The sequence below is a fragment of the Nomascus leucogenys genome, chromosome 4 (assembly GCF_006542625.1).
Source record: "Nomascus leucogenys isolate Asia chromosome 4, Asia_NLE_v1, whole genome shotgun sequence".
Lineage (NCBI taxonomy): Eukaryota > Metazoa > Chordata > Mammalia > Primates > Hylobatidae > Nomascus > Nomascus leucogenys.
Genome location: NC_044384.1, coordinates 120721922 through 120737116, shown reverse-complemented (window position 1 = coordinate 120737116; position 15195 = coordinate 120721922). Strand labels below are relative to the sequence as shown.

Below are 15195 nucleotides of genomic sequence, written 5' to 3'. Positions count from 1 at the left end.
TCTAGGATAGGCAACTCCCATTGACCAAGGACAATCCCCCAGAAAAGGGTGAAGGTGTGAGCCCTTATGAGCCAAAACCTGTGGCAGCTGTAGGCTGCTGGCCCTAGCTTAGCCAAGGGGACCTTGGCAGGCACCCACTACAATTGCTACATAAGCCAGAACAATTGAAGATGGAAGGTTTGTGGACTGTACCTTATCTAAGGAACAATTTATATCATATACAAATCCTATCCTTTACTATTATATGGTAGTACATATATCTCAAGGTATGGTACCAAGGGGGCATCATATTTGATTAGATTGGATTGCAAGATAAATCTGAAGAGGAACATGGAGGTAGCTCAGTTCAATATATTCATTTTATAGAAGAGAAGTACGTGAGAGTAAACACTGGGAACCAGATCTGATTCTGTTTTCTCTTTTGCTTGAATTCAACCCAACTCATTAAATTCTTACTACATATAAGGCACAGTTTTAGGCACTGAGCAGATAAGTGAAAGACACCACATTCAGCCACTACCTTGTGCCTTAGGCATTTACAGTCTGGTTGAAGATAGGGAATGAAAGAAAAAATAAGAGTATAAATACTATACAAATCACAATTCAGATCTCACCCAAGAGCAGTGTGGATTAAATGCTTGGGCACTTGAAGGCAAAAGCATGACACACAGGAGGATAGTTTGTGGTTTGTCTTAATGTGATGGGAGGCCTTCATCCCAAATTCCCCTGTATTTAAAACTATTAACAAGAAAATATCCTGGCAGCTCTACTATTTGGGTGAAGCTGAAAAAGATAAATATTCAAGTAGAGTTCTGGAAAAGGGGAAAAAAGCAAATGAACAAAGAACAAAAACAAGACATCCCTTTTCAAAATGTCATCTTGCCATGAAAGCTTCTTCAATTCGTTACCTAGAAGTGCAAATTTATTGAAAGTTTTACTCATTAAATAAGATTATTTTGAAGCTAAAGGCCAAAGATCCTACTTACTTTGGAGAAAAGTGTTGAATCCAACCCAATCTCTCCTTTCAGCCCAAGCATGTTTTAGTACTGGGATGTTTTCTATCTTTTTAACTGTCCTTGCTCTGTTTACACTATATTAATCTGCTCATTTAAATTGGTGTTTTGTTTTAATGTTCAGCCAGAGTTTATGCACTGCCACTTTGGAGAGAATCTAAGATTCATTCATTCATTCACTCACTCAACAAAGCATTTGTTGACAGCCTGTTGGCATGGGAGACCCTTGCAATTGGCACCAAGAATACAAGGATGAGAAAGGGACTCAACTTGCACCCAAATGCTCACAGTCCAGTTAGGTGAGAAAAATAAGCAGGTGGATATATTAAATAAAATATGGTACGTGCAAGAATAGAGCCCTGCCCAGGATATCTAACCAAGATTGACCCTAAGGATGTTCAAGGAAGTTTTTATAAAGAATTTGACCTTAGTTGAAGCCTGAAGCCCTGGTGAAGGGTTACCTGCTCCTTTGTCATTTTATTTATTGAATATACCATCAGAGGAAAATTATCTTTTTAAAATTTTGTTGATGTCATTAATCTGTCCCCTCTGTCTTCCCACTAAAACAGCATTTCTCAACCTTTTTTAAGATCAGTGATATCATAAGGAGACTTTTTAAACAACCTTTTTTGTTTGCTTTTGTTGTTTCTTATTTTGTATGGACAAAGGATCTCACTATGTTGTCCAGGTTGGTCTCACACTCCTGGACTCAAGAAATCCTCTTTCAGCCTCCTAAAGTGCTGGGATTACACACATGAGCCACAGCACCTGGCCTATAGACCGCTTTTTTCTAAACACTACTCTCCATGATGTTTTTCTGTAGCAAAATAGACATAATATAAAATGTACCATCTTAACCATTTTTAAGTGTAAATTTTACTGGCATTAAGTACATTCACAGAGCTCTACAACCATCACCATTATTCATTTTTCTGTACTGAAATTTGCTCAACTGAAATTCTTTACCCCTTAAAGGATAACTTCTCATACCCCTATCTCCCAGGTTGCCCCGTGGACAACCACCATTATACTGTCTCTGAATATACCTGTTCAAGGTACTTCATATAAGTGGAATGATACAATATTTGTCCTTTTGTGTCTGGCTTATTTCACTTAGCATAATGTCTTCAAGGTTCATCCATGTTGTAGCATGTGCCAGAGTTTCATTCCTTTTTATGCCTCAATACCTACATGAAATTTAATACCACATTTTAAATCTCTTTGTATACTCTGGGCCTTTGGAGGCTCACAAGCCATTGTAATACATAAGATTTTTCCACTTCCCAAGAACCAATTTCACCCTTTTGGTGCAATATCACCCTGTAGAGAATGCCTGTGTTAAAATGTAAGCTCCGTGACCCTCTCTATCTTGTTGTCCACTCTGTCCCCCAGCATAACACCTAGCACATTTTAAGTGCTCAACAATCATTTATTGAAAACTTCTCTAGCCCTTCCCCAAGCACTCCTTCCTTCTTATCTTAACCATTATTATTAAAATTTGCTGTTAGAGTAATCACATATGTATTTGTTACTTAGCGCTTCATGCTCCCAAGCCAGGCATCTCACCATGCTCATTTCCTTTGGCTGCACACGCCATTCTCAGTGACCCTGTGTTTGCTGGCTTTCTTCACAGAAGTAAAAGATTATGAGCCTCCATTTGGTTCCAAGGTGCGGGAGCACCCCTGTGTCGAAAGCATGAAGGACAACGTGTTGAGAGATCGAGGGCGACCAGAAATTCCCAGCTTCTGGCTCAACCACCAGGTAAGGAGTGAGTGTTTACAAAGGTCAGTAAGATTCAACCAAAGTTGCCTCTTAGGTGGCAGAGAATTCTGGAATATTGAGCTTAAATCTGAGGGAAGGTCCCATTGTGTTCTATGGCCCTGTTAAATTTTGTTTACAAAAAAATTTCAATACAGTGAGTGACCCAATTATTATAGGTTCCAACCAGCTGATGTATACTCTGAGAGCTCACAAATAGCCATTTGGAGGGCATTTGTCACATTTTCGAAGCCCCCTTGGTCCTGGGTTACAACATTTTGTTTGCAGCCTCTGCTACTTACTCCTGGGCCTTCACGTCAGGAGTTTACATTTCATTCCCTCTGGATTCCAAATGTTTTCTTCTGGGAATCTTCAGCTCCATAAGGAAATACTTAGCAGATGCAAAACAAGCAGGGTTTGTCAGGAAGCTGTGGTGAGAAGTGACTGTGGCATGCAGAAGGCTGTGTACAGGTGTTTGCAGGCTGTGCGCACAGACTTCGGAGAGGCCTGAGTGAGCACGCGTGGGAAAGAGGAGACTGACTCCTCACTCTGGAATTAAGGAAAGCAAAGAAGAGGAGAATGCCCAGGAAGGAATGAGAAATCTGTCTGTTGGGAACATCTTAATCGCCTCTTATTTTTTCTTGTTAAGAAATGGTAGCTAAGGCTGTCCATAGCCGGGCAGTCATTCTGGACTTATAAAGAGGCTGATCCAAATTGTTCGTTTGGGGGCACTTTGATGAGGGCAATGGTCAGAGAAAAAAGAAAACGATAGGTTGTGAGTGAGTCAGAAGCAGCCATATGTCTGACACACCCAGGAAGGAGCCCTTAGTGAAGAATGAGAGAGAACAGTGTGGCCCTATCTCACTGAGAAAACTGTTCTTTCTACTGACTAAAACCTTTTATTGCCTCTTTTGGATGAATTCCCTCAACCATGAAGGCCGAGGCTAAGTTGTAGTTTTCCCTAAGGGCAAGGCAAATTCAGATAAGAAACAGAAACAACAAATCAGGCACAATCGGGAAGACAAATGGAGCAGGAAGCCTGGTCTGTGCCAGTCCTGGCCCAGAGCCACTTCAGCAGACAGACCTTAATAAAGTCCAAGGAGGGGGCGGGGGTGAACCAGGCTGTGGTGGGTCACAGGCTTCTCTGGAGTTTTGGGCAAATCCTCTTTGACACTAAGACTGTAAGAATGTTTTGCATAAATTCTGAAATCAGAATGTGCTGGAGCGTTATATTTCTTTCAGACTCTGTTGCCTCCTCTGCTGTATAGTTCTCGTAATGAAGCCATTATTCATGATGATAAAATTCTGAAAAGAATTTGCATAATACATTTTTTCTCATAATGAGATTTGTTGCCCTATTGATTTCAAGTTAATGCTTAATATTTAATTTAATTTACTGCCTGTAATTACGGTGCCAGAATAAAATAAATGTTACTTGTGTACCAACAATAGCACTCTACTCTTAACAGGGCCATCTGTCAATACTGTCAATTAGGTGAATTATGCAATTAATTTAACATCATGAACTCATTGGCTGGGGAGGGAGAGATAGGTTCCTAGGTGTGTTTGGAAAGTTGTTGGTATTAGAAAGCAAGTAGAGAAAGTGCCAGCTCTCCCAGGTAGTTTTGAGATTTATCCATCCCACTCCCAGCCACCTGTGTGAGGGATCCCCATTAGCAATGTTGATCTTATAACTGGGAGGAGCACACTCTATTTCCATCTATCAGACCATTTACTTAACTCCTGCCTGCTTTATTTCCAATAAGGATTTGAAATAACAAAAATATTTGCAATGCAAAATAAAAATTAAGCCAGTGAGAGAAAACTCTTGCCACCTTCCTGGGCAGGATCTCCTGGATCGTCTCCTTGGATGGGAGCTTGATTTGGTTAGAGTGAACCCTAGGAAATGGCATAGAGTTAAGCATGCCTGACCCACAAAGGCAGCTGTTTTACAGGGCTTAACCTAATGTTGTTGGAGAGGAATGGAGCATCCCAGAGGTCATCCTTGGCAGCTCATAGAAGCTGCTACTGAATCACTCTACAAAATGTGTGGCCTATAGAAAATGAAACCATGCTAATGCCTGCATACAATTCTGACTGGGGTAATCAGCCCTGTTAAAATAGAACCGTGTATGTGACCCAGCTATATGACACTCTGGAAAAGGCAAAAACTACAGAGACAGTAAAAAATCAGTGGCTGCCAGAAATTTAGGGGGATGGAGGGAGGGATGGATAAGTGGAATGCAGGGAGCTTGAGGGGCAGAGAAACTATTCTGCATGATACTATAATGGTAGATACATGTCATTATACATTTGTCAAAACCCCTAGAATATACAACACCAAGAGTGAACCCTAATGTAAACTATGAATTTGATTGATAATGATATGTCAGTGTTAGTTCATCAGTTATAACAAATGTACCACATAGACGCATGATATCAAGGTGGAGAAGGCTGTGCCTATATGGGGAAGGGGTTTTGTGAAAACTCTCTGTACTTTCCACTCAATTTTGCTGTGAACCAAGAACTTCTCTAAATAGAAAGGTGTTAAAATGATATTAAGGGCCACTACATGGGAAATTTTCAGGTGTTGGGAGTGTTAGTGTACCCCAGAAGCCCAGCAGAGGATCATTGTGCTGTCAGGACCTATTGTGATCAGATATCACCAGAGCCAAAAAGTATGGTAGGTTTCGAGCACAGCTGCCACCAGCACAAACCACCCCCCACCCTTTCCACATGGAACTGGCTGGCCTCCAGCAGCAGGCACTCAGTCAGCACATGTTAAATGCACAGGCACTTTTGCACCCTGCTTGCACTCACTATAGCAACAAGGTCAGCAGGCCACCTTGCCTTCCGTGGAGCCCACCAACTCATGGTGCCCTTTGGATCTCTTTCCCGCTACAGGGCATCCAGATGGTGTGTGAGACATTGACTGAGTGCTGGGACCACGACCCAGAGGCCCGTCTCACAGCCCAGTGTGTGGCAGAACGCTTCAGTGAGCTGGAGCACCTGGACAGGCTCTCGGGGAGGAGCTGCTCGGAGGAGAAGATTCCTGAAGACGGCTCCCTAAACACTACCAAATAGCTCTTCTGGGGCAGGCTGGGCCATGTCCAAAGAGGCTGCCCCTCTCACCAAAGAACAGAGGCAGCAGGAAGCTGCCCCTGAACTGATGCTTCCTGGAAAACCAAGGGGGTCACTCCCCTCCCTGTAAGCTGTGGGGATAAGCAGAAACAACAGCAGCAGGGAGTGGGTGACATAGAGCATTCTATGCCTTTGACGTTGTCATAGGATAAGCTGTGTTAGCACTTCCTCAGGAAATGAGATTGATTTTTACAATAGCCAATAACATTTGCACTTTATTAATGCCTGTATATAAATATGAATAGCTATGTTTTATATATATATATATCTATATATGTCTATATCTCTATATATATAGCCATACCTTGAAAAGAGAGAAGGAAAAAGATCAAATATTCCCAGGAAATTGGTTTTATTGGAGAACTCTAGAACCAAGCAGAGAAGGAAGGGACCCATGACAGCATTAGCATTTGACAATCACACATGCAGTGGTTCTCTGACTGTAAAACAGGGAACTTTGCATGAGGAAAGAGGCTCCATGTCTCACAGCCAGCTATGACCACATTGCACTTGCTTTTGCAAAATAATCATTCCCTGCCTAGCACTTCTCTTCTGGCCATGGAACTAAGTACAGTGGCACTGTTTGGGGACCAGTGTTCCTGGGGTTCCTGTGTGCCCTTATTTCTCCTGGACTTTTCATTTAAGCTCCAAGCCCCACATCTGGGGGGCTAGTTTAGAAACTCTCCCTCAACCTAGTTTAGAAACTCTACCCTATCTTTAATACCTTGACTGTTCTGAACCCCACTTTTTACCTTCATGGGTTGCAGAAAAATCAGAAGTGATGTCCCCATCTATGCTATTGCCCCACCATCTACTAATGAAAAATTGTTCTTTTTTTCATCTTTCCCCTGCACTTACGTTACTATTCTCTGCTCCCAGCCTTCATCCTTTTCTAAAAAGGAGCAAATTCTCACTCTAGGCTTTATCGTGTTTACTTTTTCATTACACTTGACTTGATTCTCTAGTTTTCTATACAAACACCTATGGGTTCCATCTTTCTGGGCTCCTGATTGCTCAAGCACAGTTTAGCCTAATGAAAAGGATTTCAACTACACAATACTATCATTGTCAGGACTATGACCTCAGGCACTCTAAACATATGTTTTGTTTGGTCAGCACAACGTTTCAAAAAGTGAAGCCACTTTATAAATATTTGGAGATTTTGCAGGAAAATCTGGATCCCCAGGTAAGGATAGCAGATGGTTTTCAGTTATCTCCAGTCCACGTTCACAAAATGTGAAGGTGTGGAGACACAAAGCTGCCTCACTTCTCACTATAAACATTAGCTCTTTCCACTGCCTACCTGGACCCCAGTCTAGGAATTAAATCTGCACCTAACCAAGGTCCCTTGTAAGAAATGTCCATTCAAGCAGTCATTCTCTGGGTATATAATATGATTTTGACTACCTTATCTGGTGTTAAGATTTGAAGTTGGCCTTTTATTGGACTAAAGGGGAACTCCTTTAAGGGTCTTAGCCCAAGTTTCTTTTGCTTATATGTTAATAGTTTTACCCTCTGCATTGGAGAGAGGAGCGCTTTACTCCAAGAAGCTTTCCTCATGGTTACCGTTCTCTCCATCATGCCAGCCTTCTCAACCTTTGCAGAAATTACTAGAGAGGACTTGAATGTGGGACATAAAAGTCTCATTTGCAGTTAGGAAATTTGTGTCCACAAGGACAAGAACAAAGTATGAGCTTTAAAACTCCATAGGAAACTTGTTAATCAACAAAGAAGTGTTAATGCTGCAAGTAATCTCTTTTTTAAAACTGTTTTTGAAGCTACTTATTTTCAGCCAAATAGAAATATTAGAAAGGGACTGGCAGTGAGAATATCAGCTCTGTTTGGTTGTTGGAAGGTCTTATTTTACTGAGATTTTTAGGATACATGCAAAAGTTTGGAATTAGGCAGAACCTCTGGGCACCCTGCTCAGTGTGGGTGGGCTGAGAGTTAAAGACAGTGTGGCTGCAGTAGAATAGAGGTGCCTAGAAATTCCACTTGCACTGTAGGGCATGCTGATACCATCCCAATAGCTGTTGCTCATTGACCTCTAGTGGTGAGTTTCTAGAATACTGGTCCATTCATGAGATATTCAAGATTCGAGTATTCTCACTTCTGGGTTATCAGCATAAACTGGAATGTAGTGTCAGACAATACTGTGGCTTGTTTTGTTTATGTTTTCTTTTTCTTATTCAAGAAAAAAGACCAAGGAATAACATTCTGTAGTTCCTAAAAATACTGACTTTTTTCACTACTATACATAAAGGGAAAGTTTTATTCTTTTATGGAACACTTCAGCTGTACTCATGTATTAAAATAGGAATGTGAATGCTATAAACTCTTTTTATATCAAAAGTCTCAAGCACTTATTTTCATTCTATGCATTGTCTTTTATATAAATAAAATGTTTATTAGATTGAATAAAGCAAAATACTCAGGTGAGCATCCTGCCTCCTGTTCCCATTCCTAGTGGCTAAATCCATTTGCCTCATTTGTTTATTTTGAAATTTATGCAGAAAACGTCACCAAGTAAATAATCTCCAGCTTTTTCATACTGTCTTCCTCAACTGACAGTCTCACACTCCTTAAAAAAAAAAAAAGTCACAGAAGCTCAGTAATATGAGAGGAAGCAGATGCTGCTCATGGCCTGCCCGCCATGCTGGTGTCCTGGCATGATGTCCATCTGAATGCACAGAAGACCTCTTCCTACGGTCTCAGAAGCTGCCTCTATCCACATGGCTGTTTCTTGCAGGGATTTTCACAGCCAAAGTTTCTACTGCTTCTTCTACTTTCTCCATTCTTCATACTAGCAAGCTGTTGGCTCTCTTCTTGACTCTTGTCATATTCCATGCTTCCCTTTTCTACCCAGATACCACATCCATTTGGTGCTATTAATCGACTTACATGAATGGTGAGATGAATATGCCTTAGGAAATTGGCTCCTGGTCATTTCTTATGACAAAGTGCATGAGATTTTCTGCCTGAACTTCATGCTACCTGTTTTGGAATCTGAGAGATTCTGTAGCTTCTTCTTAGTTATCAACTGGGTTCTAAATAGTTAATGTCATAGTGCCTGCACCAGGGTATTTCAACCTTAGCACTGCTGACTTATTTTTGCATTGGATAATTGTGTGTTGGGAGGGAGGGAAGCCGTCATGTGCACTGTGGGATGTTTAGCAGCATCCCTGGCCTCCACCCACTAGATGCCAGTAGCACCCACCCCACAGCTGTGACAACCAAAAATTTCTCCAGACATTGCCAAATGTCCCCTGAAAGACAAAGTCCCTCTCAGTGGAGAATCACTGAGCTAGATGATGTGGTCCTACTGTGGGCCTTATAGTCTTGTCTTTACTAGTAGCAATTTTAGTGGTTACAAATTGTAGAGGCTACCTGCTCCTCCATTTGCCAGCTTTATGATCTGGGCAAATTACTTAACCTCTCCATGCCTCAGTTTCATCATGTGTAAAATGAGATTTTACAAGCCTCATCCTATACAACATAAAATTTTGGTAAGAAGACACATTAGGCTTTTGAAGATGGGTCTTGAACTTTTTGGAAAGCCTTCACTACATGCTGGCCAATGTTAAGTTGGTTTAGTATGCCAAGGGCTGCTTAGGCAAAGAGGCAGACTTTTAGGTAAAGACCTAGAGAGCATTTACAACAGAGGAGAATGGGCACATTCCCCAGGTCTGCAAGATAGGAAATGTGGGTCCTGTGTGAGCACTAATAATCTGAGGAGAATGCTCATTCACTGAGTACTCGCTATGTCATCGAATTGAATCCTCCAGTAGCTCAGTGAGGTACATACTATGCCCATTTAACAGATGAGGAAACAGATGGTCAGAGAGCTCAGATAAGAAGCCTAGGGTCTCACCATGTAGAATCTGGATGCAAGGCCAAGTTATCTTGGAACTGGAATTTGGAACACCTTACATGCTTCGTTCTTTACTTCCTGCTGTTTCCTGAGGGAACCGACCTGCCCAAGCAGGACCAAAAGGCTACCCCATGAAGAAAAGCTCTACTACTGGATCATTGTTCTCATCTCTCTCTGGGTCTCTGCTCAGTGGAGGCAGAAAAGATGCTTTTCCACTTCTATTGCCTGACTTCCTCTCCATTCACATGGTAAGTGTTGTCTAGATGCTTGCTGAGAGAAAAACTGGAAGATGAGTGAATGTGTGTAGACTGTGTTTCCTAATGTGTGAAATGTGTACTGTTATCTGAGATGATTTAAGATTGTGCCACCTTTATAAAAATAGATCCACCTTTATTTTAGTGGATCATTAACATGTATTAGAAAAAATCATTAACACAGCCTGGGCTTTCACAAATAATATTGCTTGACATATGGCTGAGTTTAAAAACTTGAATTGATTTTTAAAATACATTAAGTAGATGAAATTTACCCATGACAACTACAGGAGGTGTTAATACGAATAATTGAAGTTAAGGAGCTCTACCCAAGGAGGCAAATTCATATTAATTCTTAACATTTATTGAGTACTTGGTAAGCGCCAAGCGCTATTCTCTATTTTACCTTCTTTATCTGCTTGAATCCTCTCAACAACCCTGTGAAGTATCTTACCTCCATCCTACAGAGGAGGAAACTGAGGCAGAGCTCAAGGTCTAGCTAAGGGTCGCAATCATTAGCATGAGAATTTGAACTGAAGCAGTTGGACTCCAGAGATCAAACCCCCACCTTGAACACAAGATAAAGCTGGAGTTAGCGGGTAACAACGTGGAGACTCTGGAGAGCTCAAGGGTTTGATTCAACAGTCCAAAATAAGGAGGAGGCAGATGCAGTTAGCACTGGAGAGGAGGGAGTTACCCATGAGGGAACCCAGGGAGGAAAAGTTATTCCTCAAATGCACATGGGCTCTGGGCTCCAGCCCAAGAGCTTCAGCCAAAACAGGAGCCAAGGTCTTCTAACCCCTCTCCCTTCTTCCATGCTCTGTTTTGCTGGGGTTATTTTAGTTCTTGCTACTGCAAGGTCAGGAACATTCCCAACTGGCAATTGGTCTCCCAGTGTCCTCAGCATGGACTCAGTCCCTTGCACCAGTCAGCATCCATTGAATGAGGTCTATATTTGTGCCCAGGAGTTTCTATTTGTGGTGGCTGTTTTTGTTTTAAGTTGTCTATGCAAATGATATGCTAATGGTCTGGTCCTAAGGGAAATTCTGTCTTCAGGTGACAGAGAACTTTTCATTTAAACAAGTGTATCTATCCTTTTTCACTAAAGCCACTACAGTTGGCATCTGCTCATTTTGTTCATTTTCCTCCTGAAATGGGCTAGCTAATCATTGCATATCACATTTCCAATTAGTTTCTTTTTTTTACTTGAATAATTACAGCTCCACACTCTGTGGGTTTGGGGCCATGCCTTTCAGGCCTACTTTGCAAACTGTGCTGATAAAGACAAGACTGTGAACTTGCCCACATTACATGGGCTGCCAATCAGCCTCACACGGTGTAATTTAATTCTAATATACCTCCTGATCTTTGGTGCATTTAAAAATAACTTGTTAATAGTCTTCCTATTCTAATTAAGCTAAAATTGCACACACTGTGAAATGCTTGCTCTCTTGCTCTCTCGTGCTCTCTCTCTCTCTACACACACACACACACAAACACACACACATACACACACACACATACACAAACACACACACATACACACACACACGCACACAATTTATCCTTAAAAACCATTTCTGTAAACAGCCTGTGTAGCACATTGCTTCTGAAATTCTCCTCTGTCTTCCCCTGACCTATGCCCACAATGATAGACAATAGAATAAAATAACTGTGGCCCTGGTACCCTAGGTCCATTAAAATATTCATAATTAATTATCTAAACACTCATAACAAATTGGTTAAAATTGGAACCTCTAGAGCCAAATCTCCTTGGTTCAAATCCCAGCTCTGCCACTAACTGTAACTTTGTGTAAGTCTTTTAACTGTTTTTATTTCCTGGTTTCTTAATGTGTAGAATGAGGATAATGATAAGATCTACTTGGGAAAGTTGTAAGAGTTAAATGAAATACTGGTTTTTTAAATGGTTAGAACAGAGACCGATGCACATAAGTATTCATTATTATAATTCAGTTTTTGCATTCTTTAAAATGAAGCTGTGTTGTTGCAGTATTTTAAGGATATGTTGTTCCCCAAATCTTTGGGTTAAATTGACTGTTAAGGAAGATGAGTCATGTTTAAACTGTAATTGTGAGCAGATCACCCTTTTTCCTTGAAGGGCTTTCTCAACTAGGTGAATGGCATGGCTGTGGTGGGAAATACAGGGCCCTGTGAGACAGGAAATCTAGGGGGTTGTCTGGCTCCATTACCATTCTTTTCTTTTATGGATTCAGTGTCTTGTTCTTTTGTTCCATGTGAGAATCATCCCCGCCCTGCCTACATTAGAAAGCTGGAGAAAAATGAAATAAGTAAAAACGCATGGAAAACGTACTAAAATATTAATGCAAGGATGCAAGTTATAATCTTTGCTGGAACATTAGTTCCTCATTTATTAGTAACATTACAGGCATTTGAAAATATGTACTTTATGTGGGACCTATATTTTAAATTATGCTAATCATCCTAGAAGCCCTACAAGATAGGTGTTACTTTTTTCCATTTTACCGTTAAGGAAATTATCCAAGTTTACACAATTTGAACCCAGGTCTCTGTCAGTAAAAAAACTGTCTACTCTTCTAAACCATTTTATCTATCCATATTTATTTCCTCCATCAAACATTAGTTGAATGCAATGTGGTGTATCACCCAAGGTCGGCTGGCATCTTGAAAACAATAACTATGTGTGACTCAGCATCTTAGCACCTAGCAAAGAGTGGAGAATATAACAGTCTTTCAATTAAGTTTTGTTGAAGAAAGAAATGAAGGCTCTTGGTCTTTAGAAATTCACAAATCAGCTGAGGAGACAGACATACTAACCAACAGCATATGATCAGCATGTTCTAATTGGTAATGTCTCCGGAATAAAACAGCTGGCAGCAAAAAATGTCTGACTTTTGCAGAGAAACTCCTAATATGAGTTTCACTGCTGTCCCATATCTACCTATGTGGTCGTAGTGCTGTAGTCACTGCTGTTACCCTAAGAGGACAGCCTTGTTCCTCCAGGTCTCTTACAACTCTCTTTTAAGGAGCTTATATTAGATCCCTAGAGCTGCTGTAACACATTGCCCCAATCTTGGTGACTTAAACCAATAGAAATTTATTATCTCATAGTTCTGGAGGCTAGAAGCCTGAAATCAAGGTGTCTGCAGGCTTCACTCTCTCTGAAGTTTTTTATGAGAACATTTTTCATCTGATTTAGAGCCCACCCAGGTAATCCAGGATGATATCATCTCAAGATTCCTAACTTAATGACACCTGTAAAATCCATTTTTCCAAATAAGGTCACATTTACAAGTTCTGAAGACTAAGGCATGGACAGATCTCATTGGAAGCCATCATTCAACCCACTGCAAAGTTTTAGCCAATACCCAGCTATGAATTCTTCCAAGATGAAAGGATACCAAGCTCAAGACTCTCCCTCGTTCATCTGAGGCCTTCCCAAAGATGACTGACAGCTTCGCAAATTTTATTTGGTTTCACTTCCTATTTTAATGAAAACAATGATAATTTCCTATCTTAATGAAAAAAATGATAATGTTTGTACTGTATGATAATTAAAACATCACGTAAAGATTACTCTTTATCTAAACGTTTGCACATACTTTTTGAACATCTGTCATTTTTCCAGCAGTTATGATTTTTTCTTCCCAGGAATATGGGAATGAGGTGAGATTGACAACTTTTCCCCCACCCATTGTATCCTCTTTTAATGCCACCCTGTATTTAACAGCCCCTGACAAAATGTAGGAGCAATCCATGGTACTCAAAGAATATTATGGAATTTAACAACAAGTATATATATTTGTCTTGATCCAGTGTCTCATCTGATTACCTTGGGCCACAGGAATACCCTAGGTGAGAAGGGAAAGTTGGGTTCTAGCACAAGTCCTGTTACTAAGTCTCTTAGCTCCATGACCCTTGGATATTCTAGTTATTATTACTACAAAACTTAGTGGCTTAAAGTAATCTTTTTATTTTGCTTAAATTTTATGGGTCAGAAATTTGGGAAAGGCTTAGGCTGGAGAGTTTTCACCCGGAGTTTCTTCTACCATTGCAGTCATATGTCAACTGGGACTGAAATCATCTCATAGCTCAGCTAGGCTAGATATCCAAGATGCCTCACTCTGGTGGTTAGTACTAGTAGTTGACTGGGAGCTCAGTTGGGGCTGTCATCTAGGACACCGGCACATGGCTTTTTCAAGTGGCAGTGTTATGACAATAGTTTTAATATGACATTCTGACTTCCTCTAGGGTGAGTGTAGAACCTGTGGAAACTACATGGATATTTATGACATAGCCTTGGAAATCATATAAGATCACTTCTCCCATACTCGATTGAGCCAAGCAGTTGCAAGTCACCCAAATTCAAAGCAATGAGACGTAGCTCCCACCTCTCAATAGGAGATGTGACAAAGAATTTGGGAGCAATATTTTAAAACCACCACAGGTACTTTATACTATGTGAGTCTTGCTCTCCTCTATAAAATGGGACTACATTGTCTTTAAGACTCCTCTAGGGCTTAAAGTCTATGGAGCCCTTTCCTTTAATAATCTTATAGATACTTACATTAGTATTTGTATTCCAATTCTTTTCTATCATAAAATAACCGTAGTACATAGAATTTTTAAAAATAGAAAAACAGGCTCAGTTTCAATGCCTAGATCTTTATGTATTTACATATTTAGAGTTGTTTTCTGAGTGTGTGTTTGTTTTTGGTGCTTGTGAGTCTGTGTGTGTGAGTGTGGTGAACCTACCAGTACATCATTTTGGCATCTTTTCTCAGAATTAAACAATCCAGGAAGACATTCTGAAAGTTTGTTTTTAAAGACCATCAGTTGCCATTATAACTAAACATATTATAAAACAGTAACATTTAATATCCCAATTAAATTGTAGTGGTTGTTGACCTCAGATTACAAACTCGGGTGGGCCAGAAATGTCTTATTTTACTATAAATCTGTTTTAATTTTGATTCTGAGCCCCTGTCCTGCTGAGCTGGTGGGAAATATAGCCCTTCATTTTTGAGACAACCTTCCCCACTAACTCCTGAGGTTATATCATTCATCCAGGTCTCACACAGTTGGAACAAAGGGGAGGGGTCTGAAGGGTTTTGGTTCTCAATTATGGATGAAACCGAATTCACCCTGAAATGCCCAT

At 40.5% G+C, this 15195-nt stretch overlaps 1 protein-coding gene across 2 annotated transcripts in view; it reads left to right on the top strand.

Moving 5' to 3' along the window:
- The window catches only part of TGFBR2 (transforming growth factor beta receptor 2), an 87310-nt gene extending 78956 nt beyond the window's left edge, over positions 1–8354 (top strand). For both annotated transcript variants that reach the window (XM_003256801.4, XM_003256802.4), the window contains 2 exons: positions 2647–2774; positions 5676–8354. In XM_003256801.4, the coding sequence (XP_003256849.1) occupies positions 2647–2774; positions 5676–5855 (308 nt within the window). In that variant the 3' untranslated portion in view covers positions 5856–8354. The remainder of the gene's footprint in view (positions 1–2646; positions 2775–5675) is intronic.
- Positions 8355–15195: the final 6841 nt, after the last annotated feature.